Raw genomic sequence first — 10862 nt, forward strand, 5'->3', positions numbered from 1 at the left:
TGGCCGCCCATCACGCTGTTCTGCCTCCGAGATCGTACAACAGCCCGCCACCGATCAGTACCAGCGATCCCACAGCGAACGAGTGCAAACTGGTCGATTACCGTGGCCAGAAGGTGGCCGCGTTCATCATAGCCGGGGACACGATGCTCTGCCTACCGCAAGCGTTCGAGCTCTTCCTTAAGCACCTAGTCGGTGGCTTGCACACCGTCTACACAAAACTCAAGAGGCTCGATATAGTGCCGTTGGTGTGCAATGTCGAACAAGTTAGGATTCTGCGTGGACTCGGAGCCATCCAGCCAGGCGTCAATCGATGCAAGCTGCTTAGCTGCAAGGACTTCGACATACTCTACAGGGACTGCACCACGGCCAGGTAAACGGAAATAGATCGCGGTGCTATTTAGACTAGCAACTATCTCCTCGGCTAGGTTAAAAGGGTGAAAAAGAAGGGCTAACGATCGAACGAACCTTTCTAAAGCTGGCACACGGCTTCGTATGAAATTATCCTGATCTGCCGATGATTCGCGACGATAACAACGATCGTAGGTATAGAGCCACCTACGGTTGTTTGTGCGCTTTTTGTAGCTTCTGTTGCCGAGAACGGAAGCTACCATCCTCGTGTGTATTAATAACGCCCGGTGTCGCCTCTGGGCAGCACTTTATCTTCGGCCAGCTACGTTCCTTACCGAGCTACCGGTCGACCAAAAAATATTTTAATCGCGCGTTCCCTTCTTCTCGACACGCGTTTCGTTTCCTCCTAACCGTGTTTACAGAGGACTCCTTTCTTATCGTCTATAGTCCGACTATGCTCTATCCATCGAATCGAAACGAGGAACAAATTTCATCTCTTCGACCGAGTACTCTTCGACTACTCTACTTTTACGATCGACTCTGACATTTCGTTTCGATATATTCTCCATGACCAGCCGTATCTACGGAAAAGGAGGCTGTGGTAAAGGCACGTGCCCTTGTATCTGGAATTGTCAACGGGCCTCCGTGCCAACAGGTGTCCCTTTCACGGCAGTTTCTCTGAATGAATCGTCCCCACCGACGAGACAGAGAGAAGTGGCTGTAGTACAAGCTTACCCCACCCACGAGTCAGACGGCAGACGAAACGGAATGGTAAACGGAACGAGGGGATCCGGTGTTATCGGGGAAATATTGTCCCAGACTTTAGAGTCTCCCTACGCGTCCTACGTTCCAACTATTTCCTCCTTTAACTCGGTCTGCCGTTGCTTCTTCATCTCGCCAAATCGTCGTGCTGCGTAATCGAGAATCGCCGAAAGGGCTAAGCGCAAGTAGAGTGGATTCGGTGGCGAGGCAGTGGCGTCGGTGGACAATAGTATCGCGGCGAGCAGCGCGCAGTGGCAGTCGCAACGGAAACGGATTCAGCGCGACACAGAGAGGGCGAAGGAGAAAGAGGGCCGAGGGATAGCGAACGGAGGGAACAGAGACGGAAAAGAGACCAGGGAGAGAAAGAGAAAACGGGAGGAAAGAGAAAGCTATAGGGATAGGGATCCAAATAATCCGAGTCGTAGTCACAGAACAGAGTTGGCCGAGCCGTCGGCTCGTGCGCGGGCTCTTCTTCACGCGCTTCTTCTTCTCTCTAGGGACCAACGATCTCGTCGAAATACCGACTAAACGTTTCGTAGATTGTTCTATCGGAGAACGCTTAACCTGCTTCTCGTGCTTCGAATGGAATGTCGAAGGTATCGCGTGTAATTGATCTACGATGTATGGAACAACGCGGAATTAACGTGGTTCGTTATCTCGGTGAATACGAGAGTGTGCTAGCCAAAAATCGATTGGAAAAATGAGAGGGCAGGATCGAGCGGGGGTGAAAGGGGCGGCAGGAGCGGCGAGGGAGTATCGCCAGGAAAAATCGGATGATTAAGAGACCGCGGTATGGTTCTCGTGTGTGCGGTCCGGCCTCGTCGCGTGTACCGCTGACGTCGTTACATTCTGATAATGCACGGCAGTGGTAACAGCGGCAACGACTACACACCGATGTTCCATCCATGGACCGTTGGTCCGCGCACACAGTTACACGGTCATCCGACCGTGGCCAGCGCGCTTCTATCGCCATCGATGCAACAGCATGCACCGAGAACCGCACCGATAATTCAGGGGGATTTTTCTTGCGGTTTATAGCGTGGCACCGGCTGCGCTGCAACGCTCGCTTCCTCGTGTCCAACCACCACGTTCTCCCCTGGACCCAATCCGCGCTCATCGTCCCTTGGATCAGGGATCGAAAGTACGGTTTGACTATCGCCTACGCGAGAATCGTCGCCGCGCAGTGTCCTCGATTCCGTGCATCGAGGTTAGTTCAGTACTCTTTTCTTCTCGAATATGCCTAATTGATGCCATATACGCTCGCTAACGAGACGAGGCAATTATCCTCGTCAATTTGCTGGATTCTGACCGAGCGGTGTGGATCGCCGCGAAACGTCCGCGTGTCCCGATAGCGTTTCATCGAAAAACGCCAGAAGACGAAAAGAGAATGAAGAAGCGCGCGAGCGAGTGAACGAATAAGCGGTAGATCGCGATAAGAAACCGCGCACACGAACGAGATTTCCTCGTTTCTATCTTCTTCCTTTCCTTCTTCCTTCCCTTAAATGTCTTTCTCGGCGCGTATACGTAACCCACGAACGCAGCAGGATACGTGGGAGTGCGCGCGGCCCTGGACTATAATTCTATGCGCTATTAGCCGTTTAATTATAAAATTGTGCATAGATTAATTGGCTCCCGTAATGGCCCTAACAATGCACAGACGCGCACTCGGAGACTAACGGAGAGAGAGAAAGAAAGACGGAAGGCGGCATGGCAGGAGGGCGGCCGGGGGTTGGGAGGGAAAGGAACGAGAGTCTGGTTGCACCGGGGGAAGAAATGCGCGAGTGGGAGGTTGAGAGGAGGAGAGATCGAAAGAATATGCGCGCGAAGGAGAAAGAGAGGACAGGGGGAGGGTCACGGGGAGAGGAAGCATCGTTATTAATATTTATTTCCTTGGCTCGTTCCTCTCAACTCCTCTTTCGTTGTTGCCGTGTGCTTATGCACAATCGCGTCTCGAGTCTAGCTGCGCGATTAAAAGAGTACGCGCTTTCGAGTTAAGCGCGCGTACATGCGTGAGCTATGCTCGCGGAACGCCTCGTATGGAAAGTAGTACGATTTCCAAATCGAAGCAGAATGGAAAGGAGGTAGACACAGCAGTACCAACGATAGGCGAACAACAAGCAGAAGCAGAGAAAAGATCGTTCGTGAAATCGTGTTTTCCCAGCGAGCAATTATTCCCTGGCTCGAGTACCAAGTTCTCGTGGTTGTTCGCGACGATCGAACCCCGATGCTTCCATTTATCTTCCGCAGAGAACTTATCCGCTCGGCGATTGTATCGAATACGGCAGCTGGCTCGGCCGCTGTGCGTTTTTTTCCTTTTTTCTTTTTCGGTTTCATAACCCACGCGCGCCCAACCAGCCCGCTAGGCAGCTTTACGTTTTTAAGGGCTTCTATTATTGTCCAGGGGCCGCTTTTGACACAGATACGCGTACATTTTGTTGCAACGACGTGGCCGGGCTCATCACGGCTTTCGTCTATCAGCGTTCTCTACCGATGTTTTTCTGTTTTCACGTTGCATCCTGCACCCGGTTACAGCACGTTTTTATCACATGCATCACTCCATTGTTGTCGACTAGAATTTCGTGCACGCGTTCGCGTTTCCCGTTAACGAAGACGCACGATTCTCCTCCTCTACCAGTTTACGTCGGACCGAAAACACGTCATTCCTTCGAAATGAAATCGATCCGATGCCTTTGCTATAAATCTCATACCGAGCTTTCCTTCGAACGCTCCCGCTACCCTCCACGAAGTCGATCCCCAGCCGAGCACCGAGACGGTAATTCTCGGTAATTAATAATCTGCAATAAGTAATAATCGAGCCAGTAATCCGCCGGCCGGTGCGCCGCGACAAGCAGCGTTCTTAATTCTAGATAATTAACGTAAAGACAAACAAGAAGGATTAACCGAACCTTCTGCGTCTTTCTTTATTTTTCTACCATTCCTCATTATCGTCTTCTTCTTCCGTCTTTCCGACAATTTCCCCCGCTTTTAATCCAACTTTTCTTCTTCTGTTTCTCTCTCTCTCTCTTTCTCTTTGCTTTCTTCGTTTTCTCCCTTGGTTTGCACTTGTTACGAGAGTTGCTTGATCTTCCAATAATTACTTAATTTTTTCTCAAGAAAGCGATCCTCCGTGAAAAGTATTCGATTTCGCCTCTCCCCGTGGAAAAATTCTCGCAAGCTGCGAACTCGGTAGCGCCGAGTACGGAATCTAATAATAAACGCGGTAGACGATGAAATCGTTGCTCGCGAACTACGTGAATTCATAGAAGACAGGCAAGAGGGGAGGGAAGGGAAAAGTAAGGAGGAAGTCGAACGAAAGCGCCTGTGGCTAGGATCGCCGATTCCTCTCCTCGTGCAGCTCGATATGGATGCAAGTCATCTCGGGGTCGGCATTGTATCGTAACGGCGCCAGGCTCCCGTTCCCTGACTCCTTGTCTTTCTTCTGTTCGTGCCACCGATTATCCACGATATTTCCATTTATCGGTTCCTACACTTTTATCCATCCAGTTGTAAGATCACGGGATCTTGGCCGACTTGCTTTTTGGAACGCCATTGATGACGCTGAACGATTCCTTATCTGAAATATGCGCGTACGATCTGGAAATTCCGCTCGTTACAAATGCGCGTGTAACATCGCTTCAAGCGAAACAATACGAATTCTTTCGTCGCATCAAAATGCAATATACGCGTCATGTGAAATATTATTACGTATCGACTTTGTGGCACTATATATAGAACGGAGTCGTTTATACATACAATAAAATAGCGACCATAGAAGAGAAATCAAAGAGATGGTAAATGGGCGTGACGCGGTATTAATTGCTGTTACGAAGGCAAGTAACGAAAGAAATGTTTCATTTAACTTAAAATAGCTTAATTAAAAATAGGTTTAATGGGAAGAGAAAAGAAAAATGAATGGCGGGAGGGCGAGAGGGAAAGAATCAGTGGAACTAGTTCGAAGGAAGCGAACGAGGAATCGCGTATCGGCTGGTGTCGAATCGAGGCGATAGCAGCAAGTTCGATGTTTGGTAATACGATGAGAATTAAATTGCCTTCAACGGACTCCAGTGGTAAATATAGAGGAATTTCAGGAGCGACACGATTATGCGTCTATACGTTTGTGAAAGCGATGTTTATAATTACACGGATGCCGGAAAGACGTAGCAAATTAATTGCATAAAACGACTGAAAGAGCCATTTCGTCTCCCTTCCGTTGGATTAAATCGTTCGCTTTAAACCGTGGACACGAGAATTCCATAAATGGAAGGTATAACTCCTGTTCTACTCTCGACTTTTTTATCGGGTCAGTGAGTTTGTTGGAACTTGGTGTTCTTAGAGCGATGCGAGTTACGCCTCCTACATAAATATGTATTTGCCATGTGCGCGTAGCCGAGCTTATATCTTGCAGCAGTGTGTGCACAGTAGGGTTGTTCAGTTCGAGTAAACAACCACGAGGCGTCTTTTTCTCGGTGAAACTAGGCAAACCTTTGGCCCCGCGACTTTTCGCTCCACCATCTTCTCTCCAACCGGGGCATAAAGGGGGTTCGACTACCGTCCAAATCGCAACATCGACACCGACCATCTGTTTCGCGCGATCCGTTACTTTTCCACATTGTTCGCGCCAGCATAAATCATAGCGCAACACGGGCCGATGGAATATTTAGCGCCAGATCGCCGGCTTCTATCAACGTTTCCCGATGTTATCGCGATTACGTAGATCGTATCGGTGGTAGCTCGACGAAAAGTGGACGAACGTACGGGTGATCGATCGAGGGTGCGATCCTGCGGACGCCTCGATCGCAAAGGACGATGTTCGCCGAACCAGCTGGCCTGGAACGTTACGGCAGCTTGTCGGTAATGTCTCGAAGTTTCGGCGAGTGGAAGAAGAGACGAAGAACGTAGAATTCGCAGTTAGACGGAAATCGATCGTTTTGTAGGAACTGGTGACCCACATTAAAACAGCTGACTACAGGCAGACCCTTGGGTATCTCGCTGTTTCCCCTGGTCCTCCACCCTCGTCGTATCAACGAGGCCTACCCTTCTAGTCGACCCTTTCCTAAAAGACAACCTTCCACTGTCGCGACGTTCCTCTCGACATTTTTGTCGTACTTAACACTCGACCCTCTGCTTCTTCAGTGCCAAGATTTATCTAGCTTGAAACCTTCTACCTTCGTACGCTACGACTCTTCGGAGCGGAGAGAAAATAATCCAGGCAACAACGTGGCCTGCGACTGCTACTGCGTACATTTGTACGGGGGATACCTCCCCTTTGGTCGGTTTTGTAATTGCACCGATTATCTGGCGGATTGAAACGGTGCTGCGTACGAGTAGAAAAGGTGGCCGGTTGGATAAGGCGGAGCGAGGGGTGGCGTTGCTGGCCGAGACAGGAGGAAGGCTGCCAAGGGGTGGTATAGAAAGAGGGAATGGGTGTGAGTCGCAACGGTACTCGGTAATTTCGAGTGATTCGTGGACGACGTCAGCGAGCATATCGCACCCCTTTCTCGAGAGGGGTTTCGTGCGCACGGCAGGCCACTCGAACTTGTTACACACGGTAATTAAACGACGCACGAGACCTCCCTGGTAGACGTTCGTTCGGTATTTTAAGCTACTGTTACAACGAACCATACAAGAATTCCCCGTTATCGTCGACCATGAAATATATTCTCGTATAGAGGGATTCGCGCGATACTACGACCGATATCCGATCAGCCAACGAACCAGGATCCTCGTTCATCGTGAGACAGAAATTCCATTTCCAATCGAAAAACAGGAGTGAATCCGCGTATACGAGCAGAGATGCCTTCGAGACTGGAATCGAAGGGTCGAGAAATTGTCGAGAAGCAATCGGAATTTCCATAGCGCACGGCGGTTTCTCGGCCGTCTAGCTCGAAGCTACTCATTCGGAGCAACGTTCGAGCCGGTAACATCTCGACGGACAACTGTAATCTAGTAATCTGGTAGCAGGCAGAGGATAGTCGGCCCTATAATCGGCACGGTTTCGCGTAGTACGTACCGCACGCTGGGATTCGCGACTCGCGGATGGAAGGATCATGTCCGTGCGGATCAGTCCCTGCCCCTTCGGGTCTCTATCTCCACTCGTAGTCGGCGGGTTTGTTTGCCAGTTACCGAGGCGAAATCGCTACCAATCGAGGCCGTTTGCTTGGCTCGCGTGCCGTCGAGTTTGGCGTAACGTCGCGCGTCAATCAACGCTAGCCCTCTCACGGACTCCCACGAGTAACGATCCCTGTACTCGACGTCGGCCCGATCTTCCGTACATGGACGCCCGTCGTGATAGGCCCCGACATACGTACAGCTTTTGAAGGGAAGCCTCGTTTCGAGTCGACACACAGTCTGCGAGTGCAAGTCGAACTCGAAGTCGGAGTCGTAGTTAGAGTCGAAGTCGGCGTTTGCCGGCTCGTCAGACACCGTCTGGAGGAACCATCTTTACACGCGTGCGGTCAGCTCGCGTGTTGCACGCACGCCTTCGTTTCTCGTTCCGCCTCCTCTTCTTCTCTATTCTCGATGCTTTCTTCGCGCAAATCTAACTTCGTTCCATCTATGTCTGCTCGGTTTTTCGTCGCACAAATCGATCACGATTTCGATATTCGAACGCGTAAGATATCGATCGACGTTGAATCACTGCGAATCGCACGAATTTCGAGCAATCTACTTTTTCGCAAGAGGTTACGAAGCTCGCGCGGAACGGAGATCCCGACACGGCTATTCTATGATACGAGCAATCGAGATAATCGCCAGTGATGTGTAATTATATCATTGTGCCAAATTACCCGGCGGCGTTCACGGTCGTCGTTACGGTTGCGGACCCCCGAAGAACGAGACTACGAGGTGTTATTAAGTGCCGACGTTGATACATCTAGTGCCGGTTCGCAACGGCACGGGATACGTCTCGTATCGACGGCAACGTCCTTCTTTTCTTACTCGAGCCGAGAGGAAAATGAGTCTGAGAGAATCGCCCGACTATGCGAAACTTCAGTAAAACAGTATAACATCGACCTGTAATGACAAAAACCTTGTACAAAATATTCGTTCGGCATTCAAGCTAAAGAATAGCGCATTTAATAAAAAATAAAAGTTCGATGGTTGCAGTTATTGGATTATTTACCGATCGCCAGGCGTCTGTTACGAGAGGTGCGATCGGCAGTGGGCATAGACGTGTAATTACGAAGGGTTCGAGTTCTCGATGCGGTCCGCTATTTATCAACGTCGCTCATTACCGCGTCCCCGAGCTCTCTTCCGTTTAACCGAAAGAAATTGCGGCCGATCTACGTTCGAGGCCGGCCGAATTTCGCATCGCGAAATATCACGTCCAATTCGAGATTTCACGGTGCTCCGTTCCCGAGCCTGGAATTCGTCTCCATAAAAGTTTCGTACGATCGACGTTTCGAGCGAAATCTCGGTGATGTACGCGTACACGTAGGTGCGTACCGCGATCCTTGAATTATGGATGAACGGCGTTTGGTACGTAAAGAATATCGTTGTTTCGACCGCAAGTATATAACAACTCGGGGACAGGTGAGAAGAAGAAAGAGAGCGATGGAATGAGAGAGATCCTTACGGCGATCGCTATCGGCTGACACGAGCCATAAAGTACATTTTAATTCGAGCGCAGTGCGATAGATAAAGCACGAACGGGCTAGGTGAACCGCGTATGTAAGCCCACGGATCGCACGTACGGACAATCAGACTTGCAAAAGCGGAACTTAATTGGCCTCTTAACCGCGCGGGACGATGATTAATTGGCGCGGAACCGGCCACGAGACTCTAGGCACGAACTCTCCTTATCCGATTCTCGCGACGACTTGGCCGAATCTTCGCGAGATAACCGGGTCGATGCGAGTCGTTGGAAACGAGCGCGAACGCCTGTTCGTAATCGTGCATTAAATCGCCGTGAACTATCCGCAGGAGAGAGCGATCAAGTAAAATACCAAGGCGTGCGACTCGTATGCTCTCTATACAGTCACCGAGTCTCGGTCCATTCTCTGTTCTCCGTTTGTTCGAACGATTTCCACCAGGCTGTGGACAAAGGGGCAAGGCAGTGCCGTCTCGGTCGATCGTTTTCTACCACGATAATTCCTGAAAATTTCTACCTTTAGACGTGGCCGGCAAACCGAACCTTCGATACTTACGATGTTACGCGAGAAGGAAAAAGCAGTCCTCGAGCGGTTTCATCGGCGTCCTTGGCTTTATTCGTATTCGCGCCGACGATTCTTCTCCGGTCGTCCGTTGTGAAACTACCTCGTGGAAAAAAGCTCGTAACCAGACCGAACGAGAACGACGCCTTCCTTCGTCTCGAGATACTCGCTCTCTCGTTTCTCGACGTTCTTTCGCATTTTCGTCCACTGTCGCGTCGAAAAACCCTCGTTTCGGTTAATCGTCGGCTATACTAGGAGAAACCGAACAACGGAACATGAAAACAAGCAGCGGCAACGAAACGACGGAAACCACGTCGAGGGCTAAGACGACGACGGGGGCACGCGTATTCTTGCTTCCTTAGAGAGTTCGCAAACGAGCTGCCGTTAATGAGGCGATATTTCAGTTTTTGAATAACTGACCTAGCCTGGACCAGACACACGTCGAACCGGTTTCAACAAGAGTCTCAGCTCTGTCTACCAGTAGAAACATATGTCCCGGCAACCTTCTTTCCTCTTTTGCCCATTCATTTTGCGCCGCTTCTTCCCAATTTTATCGGCCAAGAGAGAACCATTTACGGTTCCTACACCCTCGTTTCCGTTTCCATCGTCGTCGTGTTCGAATATTTCACGTTCTCGATCAACGTGTCGACGTCTATCTCTCAATTAGTTGCTTCGTTGTGTCATCGGAATGGGAATCGATGGACCGGGGATGAAAGTCGCGATCCAGCGATGAAAGATGGGAGAATTGTGGGCATAAGAGGAGGAGTAGAAACGGAGAGCTGGGGATGGGGAAGAGATACAACAAGAGGATCGAATACATCGACGAATCGAAATGAAAACCAAACAAGTCCCCTCCTCCCTTGGCTCGCGTCTATTCGTTTCTCGCTAATAATTGATAGAATAAATTAAATCATTTGTCTTGGCGGGAAATTAAAAAGGTAATTTATATACGGCGAGGGTCGGGGCGTACCTGGCCGAGTCCGAGGACTGAGAGCGCGAGAGAGAATGTGGCGAGACGAGAGACAGAGAGACGGCTGCGTACACCTACACGCGCTGACTTGTTTTCTACCGAGGAATTGGACACGAAGAACGTGTGGAAACGGGTCCCAGGATCGGAACATCGTGCACGGGATTACCACCGTGTGGACGACGGAAGGGACGAAACGAACGATGAACCTTTCCACGGAGGAAAGACCCGAGGATGGAAGGGATTGAGAACAGAGACGCGAGAGGGTGAGACGCGAAGAAGAAACGAAATGTACGCGCGGCGCGGTGGCTCGTTTTGTTTTTGGTCCGTCTTTCGATTTATTCCACGCTGATGAATCAGGTGTGGCGCTCGCCTTCTCCGTCTCTCTTTTACCTTCAACGTGGAGCGCGGGGTCGAGATTACTTTTGTGGGCGGGACGCTTTCTGTCAGTGCCTCCGAGGGTATATTCAGGTATAGAAACTCTTCTCGTACGTTCCACTCGGCCGTGCATACCTTCTGCTCCCGTGACTCGTTCAGGGACCCGGAGCGCACACGTTCCCTCTTTCGTTCTTCTCGGACGTTCCGCCCGTTTAAATTGGAACACGAAACGCAAACGTCTGGCGACAAGCAGCGGC

At 50.4% G+C, this 10862-nt stretch overlaps 1 protein-coding gene across 4 annotated transcripts in view; it reads left to right on the forward strand.

The window, feature by feature from the left end:
• The window catches only part of LOC100741294 (dachshund homolog 1), a 153444-nt gene that overhangs the window by 1519 nt on the left and 141063 nt on the right, over positions 1-10862 (forward strand). For all 4 annotated transcript variants that reach the window (XM_012381326.2, XM_033318853.1, XM_033318851.1 and 1 more), the window contains exon 2: positions 1-370. This exon ends at the window's left edge or, in 1 of these variants, runs on beyond it. In XM_012381326.2, coding sequence (XP_012236749.1) covers positions 1-370 — 370 coding nt within the window. The remainder of the gene's footprint in view (positions 371-10862) is intronic.

The sequence above is a fragment of the Bombus impatiens genome, unplaced genomic scaffold (assembly GCF_000188095.3).
Source record: "Bombus impatiens unplaced genomic scaffold, BIMP_2.2 scf_0129, whole genome shotgun sequence".
Classification (NCBI taxonomy): domain Eukaryota; kingdom Metazoa; phylum Arthropoda; class Insecta; order Hymenoptera; family Apidae; genus Bombus; species Bombus impatiens.